The following is a 20,720-nucleotide window of genomic DNA, read 5'->3' on the forward strand; positions in this document are numbered from 1 at the left end:
AGTGGTCGATCTGCTTAGGTATCTATGGACTATGGTTCCCAACTTAGGACACATAGACGAGGCTGTATCTGATTTTTGATCGGCTAGTAAAGGGTGACACCGGTCCGGCAACTCGCTGAAACTTTAGATCCCTGAATGCGTGTCGAAAAGCAGGGAGGGAAGGTTATTGGATGCGCGCAGCTCTTATTGGCAGGTTCCATAGCCACTTCTGGAAGGTCGAAAGGTCTCCTATCGGGTATTCCTGATAACTACCCCTCTAGGAGAATTGGTGGCCACGCCAAGACGGATGATATTCAGAAGGAAATGGATAGAGATACTCCAGAATCTCCAGGATGAGATATTGAATGGAGGGCTCCTTGGTTAATTCCCGATGAGATATTGTACCGATGTGGAGATTTGACTGGGTTCCGCTGCTCGGGATATGGGGAGCTATCGATATGCTCCTCTACTCGTATCAAGACAGTATAGATCACGGCAATTCATACCAGCAACGCAGGGTGGTTATAGTGATTTTCCTATAGGGAGGACAATTACAAGAAGAAGGTTCGAGAAATATCTAGTGCCTGGAACCAGACTGTCGAATGAAGATCTTAGCCGTGGGTCCGACAATTACCCCCGAGTATGGTCAGTGGCGTGATCAAAGGATCAACGACAACATCCCGGCGTCAAATTCAGAAACTGCCCGATCTTTAGAGGAACGCTTGCAAGTTTTGCCTTCTGAGATGGAATCATCAACAGAATTGAAAAAGGAGTTTAGAACTGGGGAAGAAGATAGAACGACTAGAGGAAGAAAAATGCAGTTAGGACTGGATGTGGACATTCAAAGATTAGAGGCCGATAAATTGAGAAAAGGAAAGAACAAAGCAGAAGAAGATTTAGACAGCCTGAAGACAGATTACAAGAAGTTGCGCAGGTCGGTAAGAACTGCTGGCTTGGGTAAAACGCCAGAACAGTGGCGACAAGAAATTCAGGAGGAAAAGACGAGAGCTAATCAATGGGAAAAGAAATTTCAGGATACTCGGGCTCGAGAAGTCGCCTTGGGAAAGAGTCTACTAGCTTGCCAAGATGAGAAGACGGAGTTGAAGGTCCGGATAACTGAACTAGAAAGATCGCTTCACCAGTACTGTAATCGTAATGCTACGGTTGAATTAAGGGCGAGCTTAGACAAAATGAAGAATTAAAAGGACAAATAGGAGAGCTAGAGAATGCATTGCAGAATAGTGAAATCCGGATAGAGCTTCTGGAAGAAAATAATGAGCAGTGGCAAAGACATTCATCGGTCTCAGAGCAGATTAGAGAAAGAGATTATATTATGGGAGAGGCGGTGGCTCAAGTGCGCGAAGTAGCTGATCATCTGCAGACTCTAGCGGTTCAGGCTGATCTATTAAGTTTGAAGTATGAGTCTGAGTCGGACAGGGGCCGAGAATTAGCTTGGCTTCTTAGAAAGGTTAAGGCTTTGAGTGTGAGGGCAAGCCGTATATGTAGTCTATTTATGTAAAGAAGCTCTTTATCTAGTAAAGTTTTCTAATGAAGTTGAATTAGAATCAGTGCCTCTTTTTCTTTGCATTCTTTTCATGCATTGCATCACATCATATGCATTAATGACCATTAAAAAAAACCTAATTGAATAAAATCATTTCAGTTAACCTGGAAAACCAACAAAGTTACGGCACCCGAGCTAAGGCAAAAATTATGGACCAAAGGTTGGAGAAGCTAGAGCGACTTCAGAAAGAAATGCAAGACCAGTTGCAGGCGCAAATGAAAGAGCAAATAGAAAGATTCAGCGTGACATGGTGCAAAAGATGGAGGAGTCCCAAAATGATCTGGTGGCTAAGATGACGCAATTATTGAAGGGAGTAGATAAGGGTAAAGGTCCTGTGATTGTTCGTGAAGAAGAAAACAATGGTGAACCACTTTATCCTCCAGGTTTCACGCCTCCACATGCGCAAGTACAGACCGAGTTACATTCGCGGAGACCCTCTGTGTCGGTTAGACCCCAGCAGTTTCAAGGCGATGCTTCAATCCCAACGAATTTTCAACCCGGAGCGGGCTTTAATCCTGGTGATAGCCCGAATAATATTGCAGTCCCAGATCTAGACGAGATGGTTGAAAAGGACAAGGCGAAGGAGGAATTTCCAAAACAATTTGAGGAGAAATGGAAATGGATAGAAGAGAAGTTTAGGGCAATAGAAAACATCGAAAGCTATGGAACAGATGCAAAGGATCTGAGCTTGGTTCCGGACTTGGTGCTCCCTTACAAATTTAAGATGCCGGAATTCGAGAAATACAACGGGACTAGTTGCCCAGGATCCCATATTACTATGTTTTGTAGAAGAATGACGGGGCACATTAATAATGATCAATTATTAATACATTGCTTTCAGGAAGTCTTACGGGAGCGGCGTCAAAGTGGTACAATCAGCTGAGCCGAGCTAAAATCGCTACTTGGAGGGATTTAGCACAGGCTTTCTTGAGACAATACAATCATGTCTCAGAAATGATGCCTGATAGGATAACTCTGCAAAATTTAGAGAAAAAATCGAACGAAAGCTTCAGGCAATATGCGCAGAGGTGGCGAGAGGTGGCGGTTCAGGTGCAACCACCGCTTTTGGAAAAGGAGATGACGACGCTTTTTATTAATACTTTGAAAGCCCCGTTCATCACTCACATGTTAGGAAGCGCTTCAAGAAATTTCTCAGATATAATCATGAATGGTGAAATGATTGAGCATGCCATTAGAAGTGGAAAAATAGATGGAGGAGAAAGTAATAGGAGGGCACCCCCGAGGAAAAGAGAAAATGAAGTGAATAATGTGAATACTTATGGTAGGTCAATTACCGTGAATCAGCCAAAGAAAGTGGTTGCTAATCAACAGGGATCATCAAGACAAGAGTCGGGAGCTAGGCAAACTACTGAAAAGCCCCAATTCACGCCAATCCCGATGTCATACAAGGAGTTGTATCAGACTTTATTCGATGCACATGTTGTTGCTCCTCGTTACTTGAGTCCTCTACAACCCCCGTATCCAAAATGGTATGATACGAACGCGCAATGTGATTATCATGCGGGAATTTCTGGGCACTCGATAGAAAATTGTACTGCCTTCAAGAAGGTAGTAGAGGACTTATCAATTTAGGTGTTGTCAAACTTGACGACTCACCTAACGCAAAGAATCCGTTACCTAATCACGCAGATAAGGGGGTGAATATGGTTAGCGAAGGTATGGAGAAGAAGTCAAGACTGACATTGCTGAAGTAAAAACTCCATTGAAATGGGTTGGAAAGAAATGGCGAAAAGAGGTTTGGTTATTTCAGATTCTGAGAAAGGGCATGAGATGGGAAATTATTGTGAATTTCACCATGAAACAGGGCATGAAATCCAAGAATGTGAAGGATTCAAGGCCTTGGTTCAAAGCATGATGGATAACAAGGAGATGAGGTTTTATGAAGATGTGAAAGAAATGAGGAGCATATGCGCGACAGAGTTGGAACAAAGGCTCAAAAAATAAATCATCCTGTGGTCATTATCTCATGCCCTAAGGGTAATGAGGTTAGGGCTCAGGTAACGCCGAAAATTGTAATCCAGAAACCATCAAATTTCTCTTATAGGGATAACAAAATGGTGCCGTGGAATTACGGGTGTAATGTGACCGTTTTGGGAAAAGAAGCAGAAAGAAATCAGGAAACAGTTTTTTACACGCGCAAGGAAAAAGATACGACGCTCAAGCAGAGTCGTCCAGGGAAGAGAATTGGAAGAGAGAACAGAGGAAAGGGAAAGCAGTAGAAGTTGAGCCATTGGTAAATGAACCAATAAAGAAGAGGAGGCAAAGGAGTTTTTGAAGTTTTTGAAACATAGTGAATACAGTGTTGTGGAGCAACTGCACAAACAGCCAGCCCGCATTTCGGTATTAGCTTTACTCTTAAACTCAGAAGTACATCGGAATGCACTCTTAAAGGTGCTAAACGAAACATATGTGGCTGGCGATATTTCGGTAAACAAGTTGGATCGGTTGATCAACAATATTGGTGCTGACAATTTTATCTTCTTCAATGATGATGAAATACCATCCGGAGGAAGAGGTTCTACTAAGGCCCTCCACGTTACTGTCCGATGCAAAGGGTACACACTCCCGGGGGCCTTGGTTGATAATGGATCTGCACTAAATGTATTGCCTTTGTCCACTCTTAGTCGATTACCAATAGACAGTTCGCACATGAAAGCATGCCAGAGCATAGTAAGGGCATTTGATGGAACAAAAAAGGAGGTTATGGGAGAATTGAGGTGCCATTAAGGATTGGCCCAGTCACTTATGAGGTGGATTTCTTGGTAATGGATATTAAACCCTCCTACAACTGTCTATTGGGGAGACCGTGGATACACTCAGCAGGGGCAGTACCTTCATCATTACATCAGAAGGTGAAGTTGGTATCGGAGGATCGGTTGGTAACGATAGATGCAGAGGAGGATATTATCGCAATGATGACTAGCGATGCACCTTATGTGGACATCAACGACGAGGCACTAGAATGTTCTTTTCGGTCGTTAGAATTCGTGAACGCGATGTTTATTGCGGAGGGAAATAGAATTCCAGTACCGAAAATATCCAGGACCACTGAGATGGGATTGCGGTTGATGGTAGGAAGAGGAGCCTTACCCGGGAAAGGATTGGGAAAATATCTTCAGGGAAGGATTGAGGCACCAATGCCGAAGGAAAAGTTTGATAGATTTGGTTTAGGGTACAAGCCAGACATGAAGCAGAAGAAGAAAGAAATAGAGAAGAGACAAGAGAGAAGGAGGGCGCGTTTGAATGGACATGAAGCTAAGTGTGAGCCTTTAACCTTTCCCCACATATCTACATCTTTTGTGTCGGGAGGATTTATTCATTCTGAATGTGGAGTGCCGGTAGCGGCATGGGAGGAATGTTGGAAGATGTTTATACCAACGCCATAGAAGCAACGGAAAGGAGGGCTTTGTTGGAGATCTGCCCTTATGAGCCTGGAAGCGAGCTAAACAATTGGACTGCTGAAGAAATCCCTGTAGTCTTTAGGGCTTATTCAGAGTAATGCTCAAAACATTCCTGTTGTTTGTTGGCCTAAAAAACGATATGAAATCTTTTGTGAAATAGGCATTGGGCTTAAATATCATTATTTTAATGAAATACATGTCTACGTTCATCTCAACCAGTCTTTTTTCCTTTTTGCCTCTTATATTTTTCATTTGGTTGATTGTCTTACAAATAATTCTTTCATTTGTAATTCTTTTGCACAAACATGTTCATAAATTTATATTCCTGGTATATTCTTTGATATGCCCTCATAGGTCTTCAGATATCAATGACATGAGTGACGCTGCCTCGAACGCGGAGCCTATTTTGAGCAAGAAGTGTGTTTAGAGGAATCCTGCGACTTTGAAAATGACGAAGATTATGATGCATCTCCGGACTTGTTAAGAATGGTGGAACAAGAGGATAAGCATATCCTACCTCATAGGGAATCATTAGAAATAGTGAGCCTAGAGGATGGAAAGGAGGTGAAGATAGGAACTGAAATCACCGCAAAGACAAGGCAAGACCTCATTAATTTGCTCCTAGAATTCAAGGATGTTTTCGCGTGGTCGTACCAAGATATGCCTGGGCTAAGTACTAACATTGTGGTGCATCGTCTGCCCATAAAGGAGGATTGTAAACCCGTTCAACAGAAGCTCAGGAGAATGAGACCTGACATTGTGTTGAAAATAAGAGAAGAAGTCAAAAGACAATTCGACGCGGGATTCTTACAAGAGGTCAAGTATTCGGATTGGGTAGCCAACATCGTCCCCGTTCCCAAAAAAGATGGAAAGGTACGAATGTGTGTGGATTATAGGGATTTGAACAAGGCTAGTCCAAAGGACAACTTTCCACTGCCTCACATTGATACTTTGGTAGATAACACGGCAGGCTATTCATTGTTTTCTTTCATGGACGGTTTCTCTGGATACAATCAGATAAAGATGCATCCTGGAGACATGAGAAAAACCACATTCATTACCTTATGGGGAACATTCTGTTACAAGGTAATGCCCTTCGGATTGAAGAATGCGGGAGCAACATATCAAAGAGCTATGGTGACTTTGTTTCACGACATGATGCACAAGGAGATCGAAGTCTATGTTGACGATATGATCGCGAAGTCTAGAACGGAAGAAGGGCATGTTCAGGTCTTGAAAAGGTTATTTTTGAGATTAAAGAAATTCCAGCTCAAGCTTAACCCGGCCAAATGCACGTTTGGAGCCAGATCAGGGAAGTTATTAGGCTTCATAGTTAGCAAAAAGGGGATCGAGGTTGACCCAGACAAAGTAAAAGCAATACGAGATTTACCTCCCCCGCGCACTCAGAAGGAGGTTCGAGGTTTCCTAGGGAGGCTGAATTACATTGCTCGGTTCATCTCACAACTGACAGAGAAATGTGATCCAGTATTTCGGCTCTTAAAGAAACATAATCCGGGTGAATGGGATGAAGAGTGTCAGAATGCTTTCGATAAGATAAAGCAGTACTTGGCTAATACCCCAGTCTTATCACCTCCAAGTCCAGATAGGCCATTGATATTGTATCTAACAGTGTTGGAGAATTCCATGGGATGCGTATTGGGCCAGCACGATGAGACGGGAAAGAAAGAAAGGGCAATATACTACCTCAGTAAGAAATTCACCGATTGCGAAATGAGGTACTCATCAATTGAGAAGTTATGTTGTGCTCTAATCTGGGCGACCCGAAGACTGAGGCAGTATATGTTGTATCACACGACTTGGCTGATTTCAAAGTTAGATCCTTTAAAGTATATGATGGAATCGACTGCTTTGAACGGGAGAATGGCTAGATGGCAGATCTTGCTCTCAGAATTTGATATAGTATATGTCAGTCAGAAGGCCATAAAAGGAAGTGCAATAGCCGATTTCCTAGCTAGTAGAGCCTTGGAGGACTATGAATCTTTGAACTTCGATTTTCCAAACGAGGACTTGATGTATGTGGCAAATACTGAAGAAAATCCTCAAATGGATCATGTATGGAAGCTAAATTTTGATGGAGCTTCAAATGCTACGGGTAGCGGAGTTGGGGCAGTTTTGGTATCCCCAAGTGGAGATCATTATCCTGTTGCTAGCAAATTGGACTTCGATTGTACAAATAACATGGCAGAATATGAAGCATGTATTATGGGCATTCGTGCAGCCATTGAACGGAACATCAAAGTATTGAGAGTATACGGGGATTCAGCGTTGGTGATATACCAACTTAAAGGGGAGTGGGAGACTAGAGATCCTAAGCTAATCGGTTATAGAAAACTAGTTCTTGAATTGGCTGAGGAGTTTGACGATATCACCTTCTATTACCTCCCACGGGAGGAAAACTAAATGGCTGATGCATTAGCTACTCTAGCTTCGATGATTCAGGTGAATAGACTTGAGGCAATGAGGCCTGTTCAGATGAGTATCTCTGAGACCCCGGCTAATTGCTGCAATATTGAGGAGGAGGGAAAAGATGACTGTCCTTGGTATCGGAGTATCCTACAATATGTGAAGAATCGGGAATACCCTGATCAAGCGACAGAGAATGACAAAAGAACTCTGAGAAAGATAGCCATTGAATATGTCTTAGATGGAGAAGTGTTATATAAAAGAAGGAAGGATCAAGTACTGTTAAGATGTGTGGATGCTGTGGAAGCCAAGAAAATTTTGGAAGAAGTTCATGAGGGTATTTGTGGGACGCACGCCAGTGGTTTCACGATGGCCAGACAGATCATGAGATTTGGGTACTATTGGCCCACCATGGAAGGAGATTGTATTGATCATGCCAGGAAGTGCCACAAATGCCAGATTTACGGAGACAAAATACACGCGCCCCCTTCACCTCTTCACGTCATGACCTCTCCTTGGCCGTTTTCCATGTGGGGTATGGATGTTATTGGGCCAATATCACCAAAGGCTTCTAATGGGCATCGCTTCATCTTCGTAGTAATTGATTACTTTACCAAGTGGGTGGAGGCTGCTTCATATGCAAATGTCACGAAAGCAGTAGTTAGCAAATTCTTGAAGAAGGAGATTATTTGTCGATATGGAATGCCTGAGAGGATCATATCTGACAATGCGATGAACTTGAATAATAGCACAATAGCTGAAGTTTGTAGCAAATTTAAAATCAAGCATCATAACTCATCACCGTATCGTCCAAAAATGAATGGTGCAGTGGAGGCGGCCAATAAAAACATTAAAAGGATTGTGGGGAAAATGACTGAAACCTACAAGGATTGGCATGAGAAATTATCATTTGCTCTCCTTGCCTATCGAACATCTGTTAGAACTTCTACTGGGGCAACGCCTTTTTCTCTGGTTTATGGAATGGAGGCAGTATTACCCATTGAAGTTGAAATCCCTTCTCTACGGGTGTTATCTGAGCTACAGTTGGATGAAGCCGATTGGATCCAATCTCGGTACGATCAGTTGAACCTAATAGAGGAAAAGAGGCTAAGGGCTATTCACCATGGGCAAATGTACCAGAAACGAATGATGCGAGCCTATAATAAAAAGGTTCGCCCCCGAGAATTTCGTGAAGGGACTTGGTACTAAAAAAGATTCTTCCTATGCAAAAGGATTTTAGAGGAAAATGGATGCCAAATTGGGAAGGCCCTTATGTTGTAAAGAAGGCATTTTCCGGGGGAGCTTTGATCCTATGCGAGATGGATGGCAAAAGTTTACCAAACCCTGTAAACGCAGACTCCGTCAAGAAATACTTCACTTGAAAGAAGGGGAACCAAAGTGAAACCCGAGAAGGGCGATTTGCTTCCTAAAAAAAAAAAAAAAAGGGACTTTGGAGAGGCTAAGGTGAAAACCCGTAAAGGGCACTTTGAGACCAAAGAGGGCTTGAGTCGAAAACCCGAAAAGGGCGACTCAAGTATTGGGCAGGATTGGAACATCAGGACTTGAGCGGATCAAATTTTGATCGGGGGGGATATGATGATCTTCCTTTACTTGAACCAACAAGAAAGGATATGCAACGTCTTGAAGCATTGACAGAGTATTGCAGATCTCCTGAACACCTGACAAACTCAGAAGGGTCTTCGGAAAGTTTGTACAGAGAAACTCAATCTGCGATAACTGGGGCACCTAGTTCTTAGGTGTATTCTTGAAATACATTCTTTCTTCCCTTCTTTTTGTAAAAATACACATTCTCAATACACTTCTTTGTTACCTTTCTTCCGCCATCTTTGATGTTTTATTTGGGTTATGATCAGAACCAACTTTATTCTTTATCCATTGTTATGACCTTTTTGCAAACATGTTGCATTGGAATAATGATTAATGGACTAATAAAACGTTCACAAAGGAAGTTTTGCATATTACTCTGAAAAGTTCTAAATAATATAGGAACCTGAAACATGACTATTGTTTAGAACACGCCAATTTTAAAGGTTGGAAATACCTAAAAAGGAAGAGTCTAAGTTAAAGACTACCTTTTCAGATTTTGTTGTCTAAACATTGATTGAACAAAATGACAAGATGTCGTGTCGGTGGCAAAGCTTCAATGAACCAAAAAACGATGTCTACCAGACAAGAAGAAAAGGTCTTCTAGGGGAAGAAAATTTTGCATTTGTGCATGAGCATTTGGTATGACACCTTGGGGATGAGGTAAAGGACCAAAGAGTTTCACGTTCAATGTCATTGAATTGCGATAGGAGATTGAGAAAAGCCATACCTTTCCACCCTTGGGTTACAATGGGAGATTGATGGTACAAATTTTATGTCCCAGTGGATTGAACTTTGACGTGCACAGTGGGGGGCAATCAGATTAAGTGTTTCTTCGGATATGCTAACCGAGCAAGAAGGCGGTGTAGCGCGTCAGTGATAAAGCCTTAATAAGCTTTTGTGTGATGATAACCTAAGCATTAAGGAATCGTTATCATGACATTTTGCATGTCATTCATACACATCTAGTTAGGAGCATTTGTTTCATTTTGATAATGTCATCTTAATCATTAAGCATAATTAGGGTCATTATAAAAGGTCTTATTCCCCTGAGATTACGGTGGAACAGACCAAAGAATTGCAGATCTTATCTCCCTGAGATTACAGCGGAGCAGATTGAATATAGTAATCCTATCTCCCTGAAGTTACAATGGAGCGGATTAAAGGATCTTATCTCTCTGAAGTTACAGTAGAGCAGATCGCACCAGGTCTTATTTCCCTGAGATTACAGCGGAGCAGATCGAAGACACTATCTTATCTCCCTGAGATTACAGCGGAGCAGATCGAAGACACTATCTTATCTCCCTGAGATTACAGCGGAGCAGATCGAAGACACTATCTTATCTCCCTGAGATTACAGCGGAGCAGATCGAAGACACTATCTTATCTCCCTGAGATTACAGCGGAGCAGATCGAAGACACTATCTTATCTCCCTGAGATTACAGCGGAGCAGATCGAAGACACCATCCTATCTCCCTGAAGTTACAGTGGAGCGGATTAAAATAAAGGATCTTATCTCTCTGAGGATACAGCAGAGTAGATCGCATCAGGTCTTATCTCCCTGATATCACAGTGGAGTAGATTTAAACCTAAAACCTTGTCCTTCTGAAGTTGTGGCAGAGTAGACTGAAGCTACAAGTCGGACATCCCTGAAGTGCAATGGATTGAAGCGACAAGACAGTGGACTAGAATGAAGCTACCTGAAGAAAAGCGTCAAGAGGAGTCCAGACTCGGCGAGACCGGGCAAAATTGGGCTTTCTTAGTCTTTGTTCTGTTATCGTTACACGATAACAAACAAAGAGGGGCAGCTGTACAGCCTAATTTATGCCCGGGCCCAACAAGCAGAGACCCAGGGACCCAATCTACCCAAACGGCCCCGTTACAGACCCAATCTACCCAAACAGCCCACTACAGCAAGGCCCAGCAAAGGTCAGCATAGGGTTTCAGCTTTTCTGAAACCCTAGCTAAGGCGCCGCATCCCTCCCTCTGCCGTCTGCCATGTCCCATCGCCACCCACCGTGCCTAGCCTCATCAACACCTGCAAAATGGCAGAGAAATCGGAGCACAATAGATAATAGAAAGAACACTACTAAAATAGAATGTAAATGGGATATAAAAGGAGGGCAACATCTCTGTAAAGAAAAGGGGGGGCATTTCACATTCAAAAAAAAGGCAGATCAAAAAGGTTGACTCCCGTTTTTGTTCTTGTTTTATGAATCTTTACTTATTGTTTTTTTTTTCTGTAATTGTTCAACAAAAGAAACGGAAAAAGGGAAAGGAGGTACCTTTTGCTTCGATGGACTAGCGTCGAAGCCCCCACCCTTGCCGCCGTAGGAGTTGGGCCGAAAGAGGCGTGTCACCCCTTTTCCTCTTGACATCGCGGTTGAGAAGGCTTAGCCTTCAAGGACGCCGCAAAGAGGGAGACCGTTCTCGCGCGACTCCGGCCACTGGCCACGGAGGCGGAGACGGAGGTCTAAGTCTCAAGACCGAGGGGAGAGCGTCGGGCTCTCTGTTTCATCATGGTTTCTTTTTTCTTTTTGAAAGTGAATGGGTGGCTGCCAGATTAGGGTCCTTTGGACCCTTATGTGATGTGTGAAACGACGCCGTTTGGAGTCTGATCAGTGGCTCCAAAACGGCGCCGTATTGAGCATGACCCGTGTGTTGACCCGTCGGGCCCCAAAGATCCGCGCGTTCAGGCTCGGAGGGACTATTTGCACATCCGGTCCCTCCGCTCATGCAATATGGCGCGATCTGGTCCCATTCAATTTTTTTTAAATTTGGCCACTTGCTTTTTATGCGTTTCGATTTAGTCCAGTGCGGAGCACATGCGCATAAGGTTGGGGAAAATTGCTCAGTCGATCCCCCTTCTTCTGCGCGCATCGCAAATCGACCTTGTGGCCTTACCTTATTTTGATTTCTCCCCTGGTATTTTGTTTTGTTTTTAGTTTAATCCTATCATTTTATTTATTATTGAGTTTATTATTATTATTGTTATTATCATTATTATTATTATTTCTTCCTATTTATTTTTATTTATTTTATTTAAACCTTTGGTACGTATATATATATGCATATATTTGCATGACATACATGCATTATTCTTATAATATACATATACTTATATATTTTCATACATTTTATAACTTATGTACATATCTATAGATCTATATACATGTTTTCATTCTTATAAATATACACATTTATATATAATCTTTATAGTTTAAAACATACTTCTTTTATATATTTTTAAAATCCACATATATACACCTTTTCAATATTTTTAACATGTATATAAATTAACGTATTTATTTGTATACATATGTATATTTTCATATTTTAAAACTTTAATTTGTACATATGTATATATTTTTTACTTTACAATATGTATACACTTACTTTTATATGTATTTCTTTGTTTTCGTATTCCATTAGTTTTATACATCTATATAGGTACATGTTTTTATATATACGTATATTAATTTATTTTATTAAAATATACTTTATATATTTTATTAACTCATGTATACGCGTATTTTAGCTCATGTCTATATATATCTTTTATACTTAATTGTATTTGCTATTTATTTATTTCATTTTTGTCATTATTTTGAATGGATGATTTAAATTTATTCGTTTTTTATATTGTGTTATTTTGTATGTTATAAATTTGATCGTTCAAATTAATTGCTATTGTTTGCATCGTTTTTATATTTTCACGTTCATTATGATCTTGCTATGCATAAATAATGTAATTTGCTTTCACTATGATTTAGTGCTTTATTTTTACTCGATATAACAAATTTTTTTTTTCAAAAAATAGCATTTCGTGTTTGGAATCGAGAAAATCGTGCCCTAACTTACTGGGTTTCGTTTTTCCTCGATAAATCTAAATGCACGAATCTTTTCAAGCCCAAATTTTAAATGATCCCGGGATCTTAAAAAGGGTCGCGTCCTAACTTACTGGTCGTGATCTCATTTTAAATCCGAGATGGCTAAAATATCTTTTAAATAAGCATTTTTTATTCGCGTATCGGGAGTTTGAGACATTGTATTCTAACTTACTGGATATGATTCTCTTTCTCGATTAACGTGAAATATACTTCTTTTTCCAAAACTTTAATGCTAGGATCATATTTTTAATTCTTTCAAGTTCTCAATTTTCGACATCAAAACATTAGATAATCAACTAGGTACCAATTTCTGGGCGTTACGAGGGCGCTAACCCTTCCTCGTACGTAACCGACTCCCGAACCCGTTTCCTAAATTTCGTAGACCAAAACCGTTGTTTTAATAAGATCAAATTATTTATTAAAAACAACCATTTTCGAGGTAATCCAATCACACCTCATAAAAAAGGGATTGGTGGCGACTCCCATTTTTGTTTTCATTTTCCAAAACCCAAGTTGCCCCCGTCTTCATCAAAAAATGGTGTCAACAATATATATATAATTTTACTTTGAGAAATAATGATTTTTTTTTTGACAAAAATAATTTGAGAAGTTATGTGAATAACAGTGTGTAGGGGTTTTTTTTGGCTATTAAGAGGGCATAAATTTAGAGGAGTGGATAATTTTAAAAAAAAAGGATTTTTTATTAAAAAATTAAATGACATAATTATACTTGCATTCTTTTTCTTTTAATTTAATAACTTGGCTTTTTCATATTTTCACCAACTAAGCTGGTGTCACGAACCAACCCAGTTAGGAAATTTATATTTATATATATATATATAGAGAGAGAGAGAGAGAGAGAGAATATAGATGTCAAGTAAGTGAAGGATTTACACTTTGAAGCTTCAAAAGCATCTTTCCAAGATCAGAATAACCATTGCAGCGTGAAGCCTCCATAGCAAACTCCTTCCAGACAACCACATTACGTGCTGTCTCAATCAAAGCCTACACAAATAGGAATAGAACTCTGGTAAGAATAGAGCTGAAGAATTGCGGAAATATATTAAATACACAAGCAAAATAAAGATGAGAAATCATTACCTCACAATGGAACTGATCAATTATATTTAGCATGCCAACAGCTAGCTTTTGCTGTATGTACCGCCTTGCAACAGTCAAATCTCTAACCATTTTCAGTCCAACTTTATGACTACGACATGCAATAGGCTGAGGGAACTCATTAATGGGTCGGACAAGTATCATGTCTGCCCAAGAATAATTCCTGGTGTGAGGAAAAAATACTACAAAATACTGCTTTCGATCATGAGTCGGTTTTGCTTTCAAAGTTGATAATGGCCAGTCAGCCCTTGCACATCTGATTCCAGCTTGCCATATTCCTCTCCACTATACTTGGAGAAACAGAAGGGTATCATATGAAAATAAATTTAGCATGTATCCTTATCTTCTAGAAAATCAGAAATAATAAAATGATAAGAAACTATTTCTAAAAAATGAGAAAAAAAAAAAAAGAAAGCAAAATATATATTTAAATGGGGACCAGATACAGGAATTATCAAGGGAACCTAAGTGGTCAAATGGATGATCCATAAAGCGCACAAATAAACCATTGCCAAGAAAATAAACATAGGGCATATTGTGAGAAAACGTCCAAGAAACTGTTGCCGTAATGCAAGTCCAAACCATAATATTTGGATAAGAGAGATGGTATTTCAAGGAAACCAAAGCTAAACGAAAAATATGCTACCTTGACCCACAATGCAACAGATGCATCATGCTCCAACCACTTGGGCTCTGAAAGAGACAACTCTCCCTCCCTATTGTTGCTCGGTGATTCACTCTTGATGGTGTTAACGAGTAAATGAGAACTTTCAGAGGTCAAATAAGGTCCAGTGCAACAACTCTGAGCATTCAAATTATCATATTCATCATCATGTGATCCACAGAATAATCTTTGGCCTTCTGCCTGACAATCATAATATGAAGATCCACTATGATGTTCCTCTGAAATTGGTAATTCACCCCTTGTGCCTTGACCTTCATCCTGTCTTCCAGTTTGATTCCCTTCATTAGTCACCAATAAGTCATTCATCCTATTATCTGCCACTTGAACTTGTTTCATTTGTTCCAAGCAATTAGATTCTGGGTCATAAGTAAAAGTTGTTTCTGGAGTCAGTTGAGCACAATCAGAATCCGCAACATACTGAACACCAGAGCAGGGCAACACTTCCATGATTCAAACCGGAATCTCTAAAGCAGTATAATCTGCATATAAACATTGATTATAACCCAAAGTCATTACTGTCCAAACAAAGCTCAATCCATGCAATCGTAAGATGCTGCAAAAAAAACCTTGTCCAATATATATACTGAAAATTTAATATATACATACATGCATATATGACATAGTATATGTAGGACTGAAAGGAAGACAGAACAAAGATACCAATTACAGTTGAACATGAAAATGTAAAACGCACATAGGTTTGCTGTCTCATTTATACAAACATTAAGATAGGGGTCAAATGACCAGCTTAATATGGTCTCTATCACTGCATTATTTACGATTTTAAATAACATAACATCTTCCATGTTGCTAAAGCTAAAGCTCTTTTGTCAGCATTAAATTCCTTAGTTCCTCACCTTTTACAGCAACTTATAAATTTCTTAAACACCCTGGATCAAGTACAAAATCCATGGTCAAATTTTACTTAATCCATGCAAAATTGCATTTCTTGAACAAAATTGCAGTCTTTATTATTATTATCAACCGTTTCATTTGGATTCTCAAGCAGTAAATTTATCAAAGTGTCTTTTATTAGGTAAAGAAAATCAACCAACAAACCAGCAAAAGGAAAAAGCTTTCCAGGAACTTGAAAGATACCTTCGTTTAATAATGTATTAATTAGTAATATAAAACCCATTTAGTTAATTTATCAAAGCGTAGGGTTCCTGTTAAATCTATGCTATTTCTCCATATAAAAACTTCAAGATGGCTAGCTAGACCCCAGATCTTAACATGCATCTCAAAAACCAAAATTTCCAAGAGAAAAAGCCCAAACCAACAAAACCCAGAAACAGAATTGCCACAAAACCCTAACATAATCAGCAAATTTCATCCTTCATTATCTTGGTAGTAACAATAATAATAACCCCCCAAAAGAAAATTAAAAAACTTTCCTTTCATTAGATTCACATTATGTAAGAACCCACCATGGCCTAGACATATCATCAAAATGTTAACTAACATTCTAGGTGTGTCCAAATTCCAGATGATACAAGTAAAGACATACACATATACACGATCCCCAAATCATAAAACATGTATCTAAGAACATAAGAACAATTAATATCCCGAAATTTTGGCTAAAATTAAAAGAAAAAAAATAAAAGGGGTTCATTACTTTTAAGATAATGGGTTAGTTCCCCTAGGGTGGGGGGAAGGCTAGGTAAGCAGCTGCTAGATCACAGACGAGGGTAAAGAATCAGAAATTGACTGCAGAATGTGACACACATAAAACATAATAACATGCATCACATAGGAGAGATAAAGAAAAAAGGGGGGGGTGGGTAATGTATTTTACCTTTCTATATATATAAAAAATTGTTATGAATGATCACCAATGTCTATTTTCCACGGTTGTTGATTTTTGGGTTAGGCAAATGAGATTCAAGAAAAGGGTTTCATTCTTTTTGAGGGGATTTGGGTGCTGATGAGGTTATATATATATAACACTATATATGTGGTTCATGAGTCGTGATATAGTGGGGAATCGGGCATTGTCCCGTGGCCAAAATCAAAACTAAATATAAAAGGAACAAAGGGAAACACACTTGCAAAAAGATACCCTTGCCTAAACTCGAAACAGGCTTTTGGTCTGTATATGCGGCCTTTTGCTTGTGTTGTTCTGGTTCAGTAATTTTGTCATACAATGAGGGGTCAAAATCTAAAAAACTAGACCTTGGGTGTTATTTTAAAAGTAAATAAAATTGATTAAACAGAGGGAGGAGAGAAACTAGGGAAATTGGTTTAATGGTGAAAAGGGCATAGAGATTTGAGATTAAATTGGTAAAGATAAAAGAGAGAATTTTGATGAGAGATAGAGAGAGAGATCAGATTTGGTTTTTAATTATCAATCAATGTGCGAAATTGTGGTGCGCCGTATATTTTTGGGTACCGTGTGAAGTCTATAAATGGTCGAATTTCAGAAAAAGTCCTTATACTATGTATTTTTATTGATTTAATCCTTATAGTCCTTTTACTTTTCGAAATATAAATTTTTAGTTTTCAATCAAATGAGTTGATGTAATTTATGTTTTAAACAGGTATATCTTGGTATTTTTTTTACAATCAAACTTATTTTATATTTTTCATTTTTGTCTTTTTTAAATTTGCCAAAAAATCAAGTGAAAAAAAAGTGTATAAATCACTTAATTCCTCATAATTTGATCTTTCTAATTCCACCATCTTCTTCTAATGGTTAAATTTTAAATTTGGTCAATTTATTATGTCAATCTTTATATTTTAATTTGTCAAAATTTAATATCTATTTTCCGATGTTATTATTTAATCTAAATTGTTAACACCTTTAATTATTTTGACTAAAATAATAACATGAATTTTTAAAATATATATATATATTCTAACTCATCATGTTGACATAATTTTTTTATTAAAATGAAAGTTTTTAAGAAAAATCTATATCAATATTTTACCTGGAATAATTAAAGATATTAACTATTTGGACTAACTAATCATATATTAACAAGTAAAAGAATCAAACTATATAAAATTAAAGTATAAAAATTAAATCTCAAATATAAAAATAATTGGACCAAAATCATAATTTAACCTTTCTCTAATTACTACTTATTAGTTTATATGTGAAATTTTCTAAGTGTCAAAGCCATGTGATCACAATTTTGTATTGTTATCCAATTCTAATAGTTGACTAAAATCTTATAATATTTGAAAAAAAAAATGTACTTTATTTAGGAACTAATGGCCAAATCTTGGATAAAATTGATAAATTCAATCAAACAAATCCTTTTCTAATAACAAACACTAAATTCATTAATTTTAAGATTACATGTTAATCATATTTATGATTAGACATGCATCAAATACGAATATTTTAAAAATTGATATAACGTGGAATAAAATTAAGAGACATCTATAATAATCTATAATTAATAGTGGACACGTGAATTAAACATGACTTACACATGTTAGTTATATTCTTTGTCAACATCTCACATTGCCAAGTGTTAAATAGTTATGGACATGTGGATTATACAGATAAATGTATCATGGAGACCCCTGTATTAGAAGTTAGATTATATTTTCCTTCTTTCACTCAAAAAGTGTGTAAAATAGTACTTGTATGTTAGATCAAAGAGTAAATTGATCCTTTTTATTAAAATTTTCATCTATTTTTATTGTTAAAAATTGACATGGCTAATAAGATAATTAGATTGTTACACATGGTGTGCCATGTTGACCTCCATTTGACATACATAAACTAATTTTTAATAATAAAACTGAATGAATTTTTTAACAAAAAGTATCAATTTACTTTTTGATCTAACGTATGGAGACTAATTTTTTTATTTTACAACTAAAGAAGGCAGAATGCAATTTAATTTTTAGTAGAAGAATTTTTATGATACTTCTTGGCACTATACATAATCTACCTATAGCTATTACACACCAATGACTTAATTGAGGACAATTACTCCCAACATAAAAAGAAAGGTAAGAGAATAAAAAGACCTCCTCTCGCTCACTTCGGAAACACCTCCAACTCTCAATCATCTATACGGCTCTCGGCTTCCGAACGGCCGCCGTAAACCACCAAACTCATATTTGAACATCAACAGAAAGAAACTGGATTTGAAGACCATTTCTAGCTTAATATAGTCTTTCAAATCATGGCGAATACATAAGATGACATGACAATTAACATCATACTTTCATTATGATTTGATTACTGTTTTTTTCAGACAATCTTTCATGGAGATGCTTAATCAGAACATATATATATATAACATGATCCAAAATGCAGATAATCAAGGAAAAAAGTATTAAAGGAGAATATTACAAGTAAAAAATTAAGGTGGGAATCAATTTCCATGCTGGGATCACTGCAATATTCTGGCCATTTATTCAAGTTTTGCCAATCAAACTGTATGTAACATTTTATAGGCCTGAATGGCAGAATAAAAGCCATGAAACTACAAAAGCAAGGAATGGGTTATTGTACTGGTGAGTAATCATCTAGCGAAAAATTTCTGATTTTTTCGAGTCGAATTAAATTTTATTCTTCCCTAATATTAGTCATAATAAAAGCATAACGATGTCGGGTTTTCAAGCTTTCAGCTCCCGTACAAGCCCCTTAGATTGTTGAATAGGCCCCATTCTCCTTCTACTACTAAATTCCAGGGCCTGTTAAGAATTTTCTTGGGCCTTAAAATTTCAGCCTAATGGAAAAACAAAAAATAATTTAGACCCAAAAGAGGAAATCCAAAGTTACCAAAAAAAAATATAGATATTTTGGGTTTCTTTTATTTAGATAATACAAAAAAATATTTAAATACCAAAATGGTATTCTAATACTATTATTTATCAAAATGGTATGTTATGAACAGTGTTGAGGGAGGAGAGTGAGAAGGTTGTGGCGCCACCGTTATTTTTCTACCCAGTCATAACCCCATCATTAACCTATGATTTGTGTTGAAAAATATATATATTTAAATGGTGAAAGGCGTATGGATGGCAGCAATATTAGTATACAGGTTGAAAAAAAATCGATCAGAATACAGGCCATATATAGCCTTTAAAAAAATAATAAAATACAGGCCATATATCTGGGTGTCGCCTGAATGTGCCCTCCACCTCTCCAATCTGTATTTTAACCCGATTCTCACACGTGTATTGATATAAAATATAGGTGCTGCCATCCATACGCCCTCCATCATTTGAATATATATATTTTTTCAACACTAATCATAGGCTAAAGACGAGGTTATTATTGGGTGGAAAAACAATGGTGGTATCGCCACCTTCTCACCCTCTACCCTTCAACACTGTTCATAACATACCATTTTGATAAATAAATAATCGTATTGAAATACTATTTTAGTATTTAAATAAAAAATTTTATATTATCTAAGTAAAAGTCATATTTTGGTCACAAGAGGTGCTCATGATCCGGTCGGGTCGGGTCAGGTCTAAGCATGATATTAACATACTTTATGATTGCCTACGCCCAACTCAACTTCAAATATGAGTCTAAAATTTTATTCAAGTTCACTCATATTTGTAAAAGACTAAACTAAACTCATTTTAAGCCTGCACTTATTATTTTTAGTTTTTTTAATGTTTATATTATTTTAATTTAATATTTAGTAAATTTATATTTTTTATTTATTAAAATTTTTTATATAATCATCTTAATATTATTTTAATATTTATATTGTAGTAGTATTTTATATTTAGTATAAGTTTATTTTTTAATGTGTTATAAATTATATAATATATAAAAATAACATAATATAAAGTATTATAAACTTTAAACGGGTCGGGCTGAGCTAAGCTCGAGTCTTGAATGTTCAAGCCCGAGCCTGAACCATATTTTAAATGGGCCTAATTTTTTTGTCCAAATCCTCCCAAATTTCGAGCGGACCTTCAAATTTGGACGAGTAACTTGACCCATGAACAGGTGTAGTCACAACTCAAAAGTTATCACAAATCTTAAAACTTAGTTATCATAGTAGTCAAAGTAATTAGCTTTTAGATATTGATTTAGTTGAAAGAT

General features: G+C 37.6%; 1 protein-coding gene across 1 annotated transcript in view; it reads right to left on the reverse strand.

Annotated features, from left to right (window-relative positions):
• Positions 1–17,006, reverse strand: part of LOC107909358 (histone-lysine N-methyltransferase SUVR5) — a 36,741-nt gene extending 19,735 nt beyond the window's left edge. The window contains exons 1-4 of the mRNA XM_041089559.1: positions 16,488–17,006; positions 14,651–15,168; positions 13,987–14,289; positions 13,780–13,890 (exon numbers count right to left, since the gene is read on the reverse strand). Coding sequence (XP_040945493.1) covers positions 13,780–13,890; positions 13,987–14,289; positions 14,651–15,136 — 900 coding nt within the window. The 5' untranslated portion in view covers positions 15,137–15,168; positions 16,488–17,006. The remainder of the gene's footprint in view (positions 1–13,779; positions 13,891–13,986; positions 14,290–14,650; positions 15,169–16,487) is intronic.
• Positions 17,007–20,720: the final 3,714 nt, after the last annotated feature.

The sequence above is a fragment of the Gossypium hirsutum genome, chromosome D03 (genome assembly GCF_007990345.1).
Source record: "Gossypium hirsutum isolate 1008001.06 chromosome D03, Gossypium_hirsutum_v2.1, whole genome shotgun sequence".
Lineage (NCBI taxonomy): Eukaryota > Viridiplantae > Streptophyta > Magnoliopsida > Malvales > Malvaceae > Gossypium > Gossypium hirsutum.